Source organism: Culex quinquefasciatus, chromosome 2 (assembly GCF_015732765.1).
Source record: "Culex quinquefasciatus strain JHB chromosome 2, VPISU_Cqui_1.0_pri_paternal, whole genome shotgun sequence".
In the NCBI taxonomy this organism is placed as follows: domain Eukaryota; kingdom Metazoa; phylum Arthropoda; class Insecta; order Diptera; family Culicidae; genus Culex; species Culex quinquefasciatus.
In genome coordinates this window covers 168,574,721-168,589,269 of record NC_051862.1, presented here as the reverse complement: position 1 = coordinate 168,589,269, position 14,549 = coordinate 168,574,721, and the positions used below count along the sequence as shown (strand labels likewise).

The following is a 14,549-nucleotide window of genomic DNA, read 5'->3' as shown; positions in this document are numbered from 1 at the left end:
CGTGCATCGAAGGTGACTATCGCGCAGAGCAGGTACTTGGAATGTGGCAGCAGCGTGCAGTAAAATGTGTTAAACTGTGAGGAGCTGTTTATATTGCTGCTATATGGCAAGTGTCTGAAAATGAGGGGTCCTAAATTGCTCAAAAAGGATTACCCAGGAGGAGCCGACCTGACTGACGCCAGTGGAATGAGGTTGGATTTGGAATGTTCGTGATTTTTAAGGACCCTTAAAATTTTCCATGGTGAAATATACAGATTGGAATTCTATACATGAAAAAAATCTAATTTGTAGAGTTTGGACGGTATTTGCACCTTTTTGACCTATCAAGTTACGGTCACCTTTGTATTTCTAGATTTGATCTAAAAAAAGACTAGACCCAATTTGAATTGAGAAAATAATGGTGACATCGAGATCATATTGCTCTTTAGTATCTAAGCCACACAAATTGAGCTCATTAAATTTCAACTGACATTTCTTTATCTGACTCATCAAACCATGATGACCGTAGAGAGCATGTATTTTAGAGGCATGACTTTCAAAGGTTCAAAGGTCTCGTAACTAAAATATAGTTAAGAAAATCATTTTTTTTAAGCTTTAAAAAATCATAATTTATAATCTTTAAACTAAACATAAACTTCTAAGCTTAAACATGTCTAAATAATCGCTCCAAATTCTCCGCCACCAGTCCTTACTCATTACAACCACTTTGGGTCGTTAACCGTGTCGAAGAACATGCGTTGTTTCCACGCATAAATTCACCCCCGGAGGTGGCGTTTTAAAACAAAACAACACAAAAAAAACCTTACCTTATAATTTCTAGAGGCACCACCGGTACTTCCGACCGAGTTCAGCCGAATTTGATTAGCCATCAAGCCCGCGCGGGGACTCCCCGCGGAGGTGAGCAGCTGGGTTTCAGAATGTGTCGATCAGGTTCAGCAAGTTTCGCCGCGATGGTAATCAACTTCCCGAACTGTTTGACCGGCCCGCCCGATGGTTATGATGGACGCGATCGAGTTTTGATCCAGTTGGTACATAAATTACAATCTTAATAAGAGCACGCACGCTGTGAAAAGAGTCGTTGGACCGTTGTTCTAGGAACCTCGACTCGGCAGCGTTTCAGAAATGACGGAAATGAGTTAATCGAATGAGATCCAATTCAGGCACAGTTTCGAGTGAGACGCGGTGGCGACGCCGCTGATGAGGGCAAAAAAAGCGGAGCGGAGAACGCTCTTGTGAGGCTGTTGAGGTGGCTCAGGAGGTGGTACCCTTGGCAGTAGAAGTCGAGCGAATGGTGTCGATCAAGTCGGGCGCTGAAAAGTTGAACTCCGTGGTGGGTTGAAAAGCGCATCAAGGTAGACTTTGGGGCGACGGTGAATCGTGCCCGCGGTTGGATAAAGTGTAAGCATGGTCAAAATGGTTCCTTTCTAATCGAGGCAGATCATTGATGTCGCTGTGAAGAATTATGAGATTTTTAGAAACAGCGAGCATAGAAAAAAAATCCTAATATCATGTACCTAGTAAAACATTGTGTAAATTTAAGAGGTGTAATTCTGGAAGGTTGAATATTACCTCTTTTATGAAGTAATTTTACCTCAATTTAGACTGAAGAAGTGACATTACACCAGAAAGAATGACACTCACTGAACTGACTCTCATTAGTACAAAGACACTTATCAATGGAATGACACTGACTCAATAGAAAAATGAAATAAAAACTTGTAGATTTCGGGATTTTTAAGGCGGAATTTCGATCTCATTACTACATTTGCAGAGGAAATTTAAACATCGATAAATGTTTGTAAACAAAATAAATGTATTCAAGTATTAATCATCATAAATTTATTTCTGTTCTTTTGGAAGATCGTAAGATTTACTTTATCACTCACTGGTGAAAAATGAAAATTTTACGATAGTTTAATACCTGAATAACAGCAATTCTGGATTTGATTGGTGTAAAAATCTCAATACCCTGTGGACTGAACGGAAAAATGGTAAAACATGATAAAACTAAAATATTTCATGACCATCACATGAAAATAGGGGAAATTTTAATCACCATTTTAATCACCCTAAACCATTCGTCCAATTCTCATCACTTTTGCCGTTTTCCGCTATTAAATCAACACATTTTCAGTTGTATCAACAACTTACTTTTATTTGAGCTATTTATTACTTTGGAATTTAAAAAAACACTTTATGAAAGCTGTAATTCATGATCAAAGTGCCTAAAGGTCGATAATAGAAATAGGCTGAGCAATGGGTATAGTTCCCCTATATTGTTACCAAATAAAAGTATATTTTTGACATAATTTTGTTTTTCCTTTTTTCCACTGATTTTCATGATTCCTAATTTGAATATTCTGATCAGGAGAGTGGAGCTTGACTTCAGACTTCTCTGGAAATTTGATAAATTTTGCATTTTAGTTTGTTATTATTAAGCTCAAAAATTGGCAAAAAAAAGTAAAAATATAGTGTTCCACAGTCTTTTAAAATGTTGTGATTTGAATATTTAAAAATGTGCATTTCAAAAGAACGGAAAATTTTATAATAATTTTATTTTTTGACATTAAAATTGGACGTCATGCTCGGTTATGAAATAATAATACATAATTTGAATTGGCTATAACTTGAAAACGGGTGTGAAATAAAATGAGTTGATGGCTTTTTGATTGCAAAATTGATTATATTTCAAAAAAATGTCAAACAAATACGACTTATTTTCGACGTTGTACAAAACAAAAGATGCCAATTTTTGTCATCTTACTAGATCCAATAACTATAATTTTCAATAATGTTTTTTTTTTTTTGTGTTATTCAATATTTTGTGTGAAAAGTCGAGTCGGGAAAAATAAACTAGATTACTAACTTCAAGTAGGACAACTTTCGTAGTTTTACAGCAAAAGAATCACAAATTGTACTATACTTTATAACAGATATGATCCCGGAAAAATAATTTCAAAACATCAATGATTTTATAAAAAATAAATCTTAAGGGACCATCCATAAATGACGAGGACACTTTTTTGAAATTTCAGCCCCCTCTTAGGTGTCCACCTGGTTTCTGGATGATCCCTAAGGATTTGATCTTTTTTTGGTCTTTGGTCCCAAAAATTAAAAAAAAAGTTAAATACTGTAAAGTGCCCCGTGTTATTAAAAATACAAAAAAGAACAAAATAAAGTGCATTCTAGATAGTTTACAATCTATTGCATGATTTTTTTTTCAATGAAAAATTTGATTTTTAAGCTATGTTTTGTAAGCTTAACTCGATGGAAATATTTTTCAAAGGGGGGGGGGGGGTAGGGAGGGGTGCAAAAAATAAAAAATACAAAAATTGAAATAACATGCTATACTCTCAACATTTTAATGAAAAAAGTCTAGAGTGTATTTTCAAATGGTCCAATAAACAAAATTTTATTCAAAAAAGTGTCCTCGTCATTTATGGATGGTCCCTTAAGATTTATTTTTTATAAAATGCATTTTAAACTAGTTCAGTCATTCGTTTTCAAAAAAATATGTTTGAGGAAAATAAAAATTGCAACAAAAAAAACCTTTTTGTGGTACTGTACATTGTACGTTAATGGGAAGGGGGGGACGGGAGAAAAACTTTTAAAAATATTTGTAACAGCCTTATGGTTAGACATAAACTTCAAATAAAATTGGCATTGGCCTGATTGGCCTTATCAGAATATCATTTATAAGATTAATGAATCGTTATAATTCATATGCTCAGGTTTAGAAATAGTTTTTATATCGACTGATTCAAATTTAAAGGGAACTCAAATTGATTCTGTTGATCACAAAAATTAAGTTTTTGGAAATTAATATTAAGATGAAAAAAAAAACAATTAGGATGCATCAGCGTTATTATCTACCTATAAAAATCGTGTCATTTGTTTGTTCAACACTTTTTCGAAATTCGTCAATTTCGTTCAACTTTCACACATCACAGGCACACCGTGACCTTCTCACACACACAGAAACCTGCGCCTTCCAAGGCAAATCGGCAAATTATCTATCCCGACCTAGTGTAGAAGACAGGTACCCCGAGAGAGAGAGCCAAAATGCCCAGCAATAAAACACTTCTCAAGTGCCCTCTGCCCGGAAGATCCCCTGCAGCAGGTCACAATGGGCCAGGTCGAACTCCGTCAGAGCGGTCCTTCGAGGGGCGGAGCACTAGTGAGCACCACGAAGGATCCATTCTGTGCTCCGGTGGTAAAACCCACTTGTTGTGAGTGAGTGCACCTGATTTCGGACTGGCTTTTCGGGCCGAACAGTGGGACCCTCTTGAGGAGAGTGTCCTAGCGCTAATTATTAGCGATGGTAAAACTCTCGAAAAGTTTTTGTGTTTTACGAAAAGCTTGAGGTAGTACAAAATTGGAAGTCGGTCTTGCTGAGTTTACCCGCAAAATTTGATTTTTGAAGTAGTTTCAAGCGCGTTAGCAGTTGGTTCGTTACGTAACTGTACCAACAGAGCGCTCGTGGAATCGCCGATTTTCACGATCAACTGCAACGTGATACAGGGATTTTCACGGGCACGACTTCTCCAGTCAAAGCCGCCACCGTGCAGTAGTTTTGAGCACGAGAACGCACGCGAAACGGTAAACAAATTAGTCTACGATTAGTTCTAGGGTAAGGTATGCTTCTGTTGAACCATGTGGTACGTTCGTTTGAAGATTTCTGTCAAATCGATTTTGACAGTTTCACCTTTAACAAACGGTCGGACGGAGTTTGTCAAACGAATGCACCATTATGATAGTCCAAAACTTGCTTCTTATTCTTAATTCTCATCAGTTCATGGATCTCTCAACACACACACGTGGCGGCCGCCATTTTGAAACACGTGGCAACCGGAATCAAAGACCGCACTTGGCCCTGAAAAGCGAAGCGTGTTGCAAATTCACAACTTCTGGGTTGTTGTTGAATCTTGGACCGACTGAAATTATCAATAAAATGTTGGATTAATCTAAGTGCACCTGGAGCGTGACTGTCGTCAATTTTTGAAAACTGTAGAGTAGGTTTACTGATCCGGCTTAAGCACCCAATTGCAAACAAAATGTGATTTGACAGTTGTCGAGTTCAAGAATTGATTTGTTTTAGAATGAAAATGTATTATGTGTTTAAACTCTTCCATAGAAGGTAAAATGGCAAAATTTTGATGTCGAGAAAAGAGAACAAAAATCTCAAAAATGGCTAATTTTCAAATGAGTAATTGATTCAAGAGTACGCGAGTAAGATTCAACTCTCTTGCGGCCACTCTCTCAATTTGCGTCCACTCATCAGCGCGGCTCTCTCACTCTCCCTCTTCATGCGGACGCTTTCTTTTTACGTTTGCTCATCGCATGCACTCACTGCTCTCTAAAGCAAAGTGTTGCTGGTTATTTGCCAAGCGGACTTTCTCAGGATCAATTAAGCTGACGTTTAATGAATGTTATGAGGTTGAAACGCTATAAACCCGCTCATTAGAGCGGTGATTTAGCTTCGGTGCAACGGTGACAGTTAAAGGATCTTTGGAGGTCCTGAATTGACGTTTTGTGCTGGAAAGGTCTGCTTTAGTTATAGTTCCGACGTTTCGATCTTCTTCAGGGTGGTCTTGAAAAAGATGATCATTCACGACAAACCGTCGGAATGAATCGTTTTGAAACCAATGATTCTTGATTTTAGGTTTTAAGTCGCAACGTTTCGATCACTTCCTCTGTCTTCACTCTCTCTCTTTCGCAGAGCTTCAAACACGAACATGCACGCGTGGCTTTTTGTCCTCGCGGTGCTGGCGATTCTACAGGGTGTCACGCAAGTCGCTAGCACCGTTGAACAAACCTCCCAGAGGCCCAGCTCCCCAGCGGTATCCTTCATCCACAATCACATCGAGCAGTAGTAGTAAGTAGCACACAGTGACAATGTATCGACGCACAGTGACAGTGGTGTGGCGAAAAGTGAGCCAACGGTGGACGAAGATAGTGTAGGAGAGGCGCAGATCGGGGGTGAGCTGCGGGTGCAGCTGGAGCAGGACGAAGTCGTCGAAGCCAATAGTGATAGCAGTAGTAGCAGTAGTAGCAATAGTGATAGCAATAGTGGTAGTAGTGATAGCAATAGCCATAGTAAGCCCGATCCTGCAACGCTAGTCGAAATCGAGAAGAGTCTGCTCAGTCTGTTCGGGTTTCCCAAGAGGCCAAAAATTGATAGATCTAAGGTGGTGATACCGGAGGCGATGAAGCAGCTGTACGCCCAAATTATGGGCCACGAGCTGGACGACTCCGTCAACGTGCCAAAGCCGGGCCTCAACACGCGCAACGCCAACACCGTGCGGAGTTTCACGCATGAAGGTAAGAATCGCGATCAATATCTCAACCACCGCACTTCTAGCAGCTCTTCTAGCGCTAGCTACTATCCCATCCAGGAGAACCTGTTTCGCGGCCAGCTGGCGGCCAAAGTCCGAGACGTCGTCGTTTTGCGACGGCGAAAGAAAAGTTGCTGCGCTGCAGTCTATATCTGATTTGCAAGCGAAACCAGATTTGCATGCGAGCTCAGCAACTCAACTCTTCACGGGGATAACTTTCCGATTTCGATTATTATACGGGTTGCCGGCCACCTGCATGCATCTGTCCAAGGTGGAGCGCGCGTGGGTGTACCGTCAGGTGTGTTACACTGTGGAGTTGCATGAAGGCATGCATTTCAGCTGAGACAGCTTCAGCAAACTAGTTCAACGCTGTCGCGAGGACTCGTTTGTTACAAAACGATATTTTGATTGCTACACCCAAACGAAAGTGTACTGACAACAAATGCATTACCATTTATGTTGAACTTTGTGACAACCTGCTTTCACCAATACTGCTTAATTTTGATCTTCGAGCAGTCATTTTTCGCATATCGATTATGTCAAAATGTCATTTTAGGTCACAACACATTTTCCACAAAACTGTTGAGAAATGTTCAAAAAACGAAACTAACCTCAAACAAATCACAAACATCTACCACACGATCGCGACCGTGCAAAATTTACCGCTACCAGCACGATCGAATGTCGGAACATCAGACACCCTCGAATCGCCGTTTGTTTACAGCAACGCGTCGTTTTGTTTCTGGCGTCGAAAGTGTGAATTGATCGCCGCGTGCTTAACAATAAGCACAATCAAAACAAACGCGCAGGTTTTGCGGCTTTGCGGTTTCTGCTCGATCGTGCAGTGAATCTTTTGTTGAAATCACGCCGTTCTGAGTTGTTTTGTTGTTCTTAATTTGAAATTTCCATCCAATTTAAAGAATACAGTAAAAACCCTACATTTGACGAACTGTCACTTTGACAGCGTTCTCGCGAACACTTTACGCCAAATCAAAACAAACGATACACAGCTCACTACAGAGTGGATTCGCTATTTCGAACCCCAACTTCATTTAAATACAATTTTCGTGCACGTGGCGTCATGAATTTGACAGCTGTCAATTAGCGAATGTTTATGTTCATAATGCGTAAAGCTTGACAGTTTGCAACGCTGAATGATCTTAGTGGTGAGGAAACATCAAACCTCCAAGTCGCCAAGTCAAGACGCGATCGCCTCTTTTCAATGCTTTTCAAACGTTTCGAAAAAAAAGAAGATATTTTTCCGTGGAATATCTGTTTGTAAACAAACACAGACGGCACACGGTTTTGCAATCAATTCCCGCCATCTCCGCAGCCAATTCGTTGATGTTTACCACGTGTGCGGATTCGCCACCTCACTAACCTCACTTTTGGTGGTTGCCGGTGTGCGCGCGTGAAAGGAAAAGTGCATTAATTTCGCCGCGAGACGGTAACGGCGCAAATTTACGTGGAAAATTTGCATCTGGCCGGCTGCGGTCAAAGTTCGCCTCGACGGCGTTGTTTATCAATTAGCGAAGCCGGACATTTTGCAGAAGTTTGGAAAAGCCGTGAAGAGTGGTTTGGGGAAATTGCGCTACTGCGTACTTATAAGTGAGTTCAATTCACGTGCTTATAACGTGTTGGCGAACTTTGAATTTTGGACGCTTAAACTGGTGTTGTTTATATAATTAAGGTGACTTTACCCGAAATTTGATCATTTATCATTTAAGAGACACCTAAAATATTATGACACTCTTATGAAAATTGGAGTCTTGAAACTTTGGACCTGGTGAGACGCTTAGAATTTTGTGACGCTCTTCAAAAAGTTGGAGTGTTGAAACTCTTGACCTGGTGAAACGCTTAGTAATTCTCGAAGCTTTTTAAATTTATGTAGGAAAACTGATGAGACGCTTAGAATCTTGAGAGGCTGCTCAATAATTTGGGAGTCATGCAACTTTTTAACTGATGAGCTGTTAGAAATGTTGTAATGAGACGCTTAGGAATCTTGAGATGCTTGAGACTCTTCAATCTTCCTGCTTTTAAAACGCTTATATAATTTCTTGACCCGCTTAAAAATCTTCTTTTTTTAACCGAAATGCCATTTACAACAACCAAGCTCATCAACCACACAGTACTCAGGAACTCCGCTGCAGACAGCCAGCAATTGGCTCATAACTCGAGCTTTTATCGCGGCGTACACTTGCCTTGGCAAGGCCGTTTCCACTTCTGGAGGGGCGGCCACGAGGTGTCGCGGACGCGTAAACGGCCTCAACCGGACTCGCAGTCGCAGAGATTGTGGAATTTTTGTGTTTTCACATTACCTTCAAGTGTGCGAATTAAGGTCACCGCACGGAGGAGTCGGTTCGAAAGGGACCCAAACCTGCCAACCGGGTCTACGGCGGGGGCCTTCGGATGATGCCGTAGAGATAGAGAAAGGGAGACTAACTCGGCCATTATTGCGCGTGGAGCTGTTCACAGGTGCAGCCTGAGGGCGCATGCGCGCGCGAGGAAGAAAGTGATTGTAGCCTCGTCGGAGACCTGTCGGTGAGGTTTTTTGAGCAGGTCTGCACTTGGCATTCAATTCGACTGGGATTGAACATTTCGACTTTAACCCAACCAGACCCGAATTGGATGGAGATTTATTGGAAATCTCAGTTTCAAACTGAAATACACCAGAAGCAACCCCCTCGCCCATTCTGCCAGGATAATTTACGACCTCGACGCTTCTACAGCTTGTCTGGCGGCAAGTCTTCTGAACTGTGCGCATCGAACGTTTCAGCGAGTGTGTTTATGTAATAAATCGATCGCGCGAGGTACCGGGCCAATCAAATAATCAAAACGTTAGCCGAAACAAAATAGCGCGAGGGCCTGGCAACGTGCAATGGCGTAGATTTGCAGAGATCGCAGACTTTTTTTTAATTTTTACTTGTATTAAATATTTTAAATATTGAAAAATTTAAGTCTTAACCAAAACTCTCTATTTTTCTCTCCTTCCAGAAAGCCATATAGACGACCGCTTCCGGCATCACCACCGCTTCCGGTTGATGTTCAACGTCACGAACATCCCGCTCAACGAGAAGCTGCGGGCGGCCGAGCTCACGCTGAACCGGGACGCCATCGAAGGTGGCAGCCGGAGACGTGCCATGCCGGTGCACCAGATCCTGGTGTACGACATCGTCCGGCCCGGCGTCAAAGGCAAACGGGCGCCCCGCTTCCTGTTGATCGACTCCAAGACGGTCCGAATCAACGAGAGCGCCCCAATCAGTGTGGACGTGCTGCCGGCGGTAGACCGGTGGATGCGCAACCCCAAGCAGAACCACGGCCTGTTCATCCAGGTGACGAGCAAGGGCAAACGGAAGCAACAGCAGGGAGGGGAGCAGCTCGGAACATCACCACGTCCGGTTGCGGCGAAGCGTGGACGAGAGCCATGAAAAGTGGTCCCAAAAGCAGCCTCTGCTGTTCACGTACACGGACGACGGACGGCACAAGCAGCGACCCATCCGGGACGCGATCAGCAACGTAAACCGAGCGCGCCGGACGCCGATGCGGAATCGCCGGCGGAAGAACGGCAACGAGCTGTGCCAGCGGCGGCCACTCTACGTGGACTTTAGCGACGTCGGCTGGAGCGACTGGATTGTGGCACCGCCCGGGTACGAAGCGTTCTACTGTCAGGGCGACTGCCAATTCCCGATCGCGGACCATCTGAACACGACGAACCACGCAATCGTCCAAACGCTGGTCAACTCGATCAGTCCGAGCTACGCGCCGAAGGCCTGCTGCGTCCCGACCCAGCTGTCCTCCATCTCGATGCTCTACCTGAACGAGCAGAACAAGGTCGTGCTCAAAAACTACCAGGACATGACCGTGGTCGGTTGCGGGTGCCGTTGAACCCCACACTCCCACAAACCTCCCCCCTTGTACAGCAGTGCACATAGCACTTACGATCGAGCGATCAACCGAGTGTGGTATCCTCTTAAAGAAGATACCGACGGACGACAAGCATCGACGGTGAATCGGCCGGGCCGCAGCACATGTTACGAAACGTACTAAGAGCGAGAGTGCGGAGGACTCCGCGCTCCAAATGTCATGTAAATTTTTGAACCTTCAAGCGAGAAATGGTTAGGGACTTGTTGTTGTTGTTAGGCACACCCTAAGCACAGTTTAGGAGCACTCACTTAAGCAGCGAACACGACGCAACGCATTGTGTGTACAAAGTAAAACGATCAGTGTATTTTATACCTAAGAGAGCGAGACAGCAAACACTAGCGAACCAGCATCCTGTTTTGTACATACGAAAAAGAGAAAACAAAAAACTCCTAATTTAAACGTCTAGCTAATATATTTAACTACCGCCTAAGAATCCTGTGTAAAAGAAAGCAAAAGAAATCCCACCCACCCTCGTCAAAAGCAAACAAACACAGCTCACCCACACAAACACCACCCCGCCAGATTGTTTTATAATGTAAACGAACAATATTTGTTGGAGCATTATGTGTTTTTTTTTTATTTATTTAGTACACGTTAGAGGGCATCAACACGCGCTTGAGTATAGTCGTTACAGTTACAGTTATGCAGAACAAAGTAAAATTACGAACGAACAAATCCCATTCCCCCCACGGTCAGAGAAAATGCTATGCTGTTTTGATTATTTTTAAGGGTTTCCAACCATCTTCTTTGTAAATTTGTGTAATATACTAGTACCTGTGTCTGAAGGAAAAAAGTATTTATTAAAATAAATGGTCGAACATTGAGCGAGAAATAAAATTTTGTAAAATTTGTAATTCGAACAAAAAAAAATATCATGATGTCCGTGTTGTTTCTTGCCTATCACAGTCCCTGAAAGTAATGTGAAGATCATTTGGATCTGAAATGTTTTCTTCAAGTCTTCTAACCTGCGATGGACGGCAGAAGGTCACGTATGATCACCCTAACGGTACTGGTTTGTATGTAGCTAAGCTAAGCAATGTGTTTTTTTGTATTTTTATTCAGATTTTCTTAGTGGGATAACTTCCCCCTTTTTTGTATCCTAATCTAATCATATCTAATCTAACACAGAAAAAAATGTGTAAATTTGGAAGGTTTAATTTTGGAAAAATGAATATTACCTCTTTTATGATGTAATTTTACCTCAATTTAGACTGAAAAAGCGACATTACCATAGAATAGTGGTATATCGCAGCCAGTCTTTCGAGGGCATCCTGGAAAATGCCTTAGGTTGATTGACGCCTAGCATCCTCTTGTCGTTATTAACATTTGCAGTGCCCCATTGCAATAAACTGCCTTGAAACATCACAGATGTTAAAACGACCAGGCCAACTGCGTAAAGTTAACCGCAAAGATGATTCATTGAAGTGGATTGAGTTTGAGTACGAATGTTCAAACAACAACACATTTCTGAATCTGAAACGTGGGAATCCCCCGCTCACGTTCCTGTTAGTAAAAGCAATCTATCTTTGGGAGCACCATGCTAAGAAGTTTTGGTGCTCCCGGACCCTCTGGAATGGGACATTGTACTTCCACAAATGACCAGGACACGACTTGCCATGGTTAAAGCACCACAACTCGCGCCTACTTCCCCCTTTTTTGTATCCAGCAAAAATCTTTCAGGATATCTTAAAACTTTGATTATTTTGTTGAACTTTAAACCATTTGACTTCTGCGACCAATAAAAATTTTTGATTTAAAAAAAAAAATCCATTTTTTTTTTCGATTTAGTCGCAATGTGATTGGAAAATTATTGAGTTTTTATTAATATGATGTGCTGCCAAAAGAGAAGGCAATGTTTTTAGCCAAAAACAGCTTTTTTGCAATTCCGCTGTGAAACTGTCAACTTTTCCTGTCCTTCTGGAGAAACGAAACGGCTTTCTTTTCCCTACCAAATGTAACAGATTTGAAAATCGATACCTTTTCATACCAGTGCTGAAAAGTCCTCATTTTCAGCACTGAAATGGGTGCCAAAAAACTTTTCAACACTTGTATCGAAAAGTAACATTTTTCAATATTGTTTTATGTTAAACGGTGAATTTACTTAAAACATGGATGTTTGACACAAAATTCCATTTAACAAACGTTTTTCGGAATTGCAAATAATGTTCTTTGCAATTCCGTCGTGAAACTACATACTTTTCCTGTCATTATTGAACGACGAAATAGCCTACTTTTCTGTACCAAAAATAACAGAATCGAATAGCAACACTTTTCAAAATAAATGCTGAAAAGTTCTACAACAGCATTTTTGATTTAAACGATTTATTGACAAAATACATGAAAATTTGACATAAAATTTCACTCAGTGTGTGTTTTTTGGAATTGCAAAAAAAGTTGTAAACCTCGTTGAATAAATGTACGACCCGTGCTGAAAAAATCTTCTTTTTGCAACTTGTTGCATAATAGTAGTTTATGCAACAAGTTGCAAAAAGAGGATTTTTTCAGCACGAGTCGTACATTTATCCAACGAGGTTCACCGAGTTGGATAAATACGAAGAGTGCTGAAAAAATCAAGTTTTGCAACGAGTTCCATACAACATTTTTTGCAAATCCGAAAACACCCATTGAGTGAAATTTTAAGTCAAATTTTCATGTATTTTGTCAAGTTTAAATCAAAAAATGTCGAAAAAGTGTTACTTTTCGAAACATGTGCTGAAAAGTTCAACTTTTCAGCACCTATTTCAGTGCTGAAAAGTAGAACTTTTCAGCATTTATTTTGAAAAGTGTTGCTATTCGATTCTGTTGTTTTTGGTACAGAAAAGTAGGCTATTTCGTCGTTCAAGAATGACAGGAAAAGTAAGTAGTTTCACGACGGAATTGCAAAAACATATTTTAAGACGTATTCAACCTTCAAAACGGTATTTTAAAGTTTCATACGACTTTTAAAAAGTTTAGGGTAGATTTCTGGATCATTATTATTTTTTTAAAAAAAGGTCCAATAAACCAAATTTTCAGTTTTGTTTTTTGGGTGTTTTTCAATATCCCTGACTCAAGGCGGTTGCAAAAGCACCCAACAAGCAAAAACTGGACATTTGATTTATTGAACCTTTTCAAAAAAACTTATCTAAAACCTCTTAAACCATTATTTCGAACGTTGCAATTTAGGGTAAAATTGTTATGAATAGAGACATACGGAGCACTTCTAACACTATGAAATCAATCAAATTCGTATTTTCATTCAATTCATTTTATTTACCGCAATAACAATTACCATCTTTTGTGATTGGCTGGTTCATAGAGATTGAGGTTCCTTTCAACTATTTTTTTTTCATTTACCGCTTAGTAACAGTAGGTTCTTTAAAAGCAAATATAAAAAACTATGAAAAAATTAGCTCATAAAAATCAATCATTTTTATTTTTTTGAAATCTGGACTCATTTATTGAAAAACAGTCATTTAAAGATAGAAATATGTAAAAAAATTAACTCAAATATCTTGAAAGTTCTCAGAACAAGTGATATAAACGCAGGCTTTATTCGAACCGGTAAATCTACAAACTACGAGCAATTCTTTGATGTATTTTTCTCAAACTCAAAATATTTTAATTTGTAAATGAGGAAGTACCAAAAGAAAAGCATAAGTTATCAACCAAACAAAATCGTCAAAATATTGATTTAAAAATTTTGGAAATAAATCCAACCTTAAATATGATCAAAAATATAATATTTTTATCTATTTTCTTGACACATCTTTAAAAATATTATACACCAGTATTGCAGTATAACAAAACTGAACAGATTAGGAGCAGATCAAACAGCTGTTTAAAAATATCACATTCGTGACTCACTAGATTTCCTCTCCATTCAGAATAAATTAGAACTCATAAAACGCATCTGATACAGATAAAGCCCGCCCTTCTTTCCATTCTCGAAGGCTAGAACAACGGGTGAGTCATACCTAAAATGGTCCATTTTCTCAAAACGAGCTTTCTCAAAACACGAGAATGAGTCACAAATTAGAGTGGGAATTCCCACCCAAATCGTCCTGCTTAGCACACATCTTCGTGGGATTAATTGTAACATATTAACAAACGAACCTGCGATAAGACAACGAAGAGTTGTGTAGAGCTTTTAGGTGCAAAGGCATTTAGGTTTTTTTTCTGTACTTTTTTTTTTGATTTCTTGAGGCGCACTTGTATGGCTGAAGAAGATGTTACATTTTTCTAATCATTTAAAATATTTTGATGTTCAGATTTTGTAAAGATAAAGCATTCAGTGTTGTACAGATTTGT

The 14,549-nt window shown here is 40.2% G+C and overlaps 1 protein-coding gene across 1 annotated transcript in view; it reads left to right on the top strand.

Moving 5' to 3' along the window:
• The window catches only part of LOC6036356 (protein decapentaplegic), a 57,607-nt gene extending 46,478 nt beyond the window's left edge, over positions 1 to 11,129 (top strand). The window contains 3 exon segments of the mRNA XM_038254059.1: positions 5,720 to 6,321; positions 9,330 to 9,706; positions 9,708 to 11,129. Of these exon segments, the coding sequence (XP_038109987.1) occupies positions 5,720 to 6,321; positions 9,330 to 9,706; positions 9,708 to 10,220 (1,492 nt within the window). The 3' untranslated portion in view covers positions 10,221 to 11,129.
• The last annotated feature ends 3,420 nt before the right edge of the window (positions 11,130 to 14,549 follow it).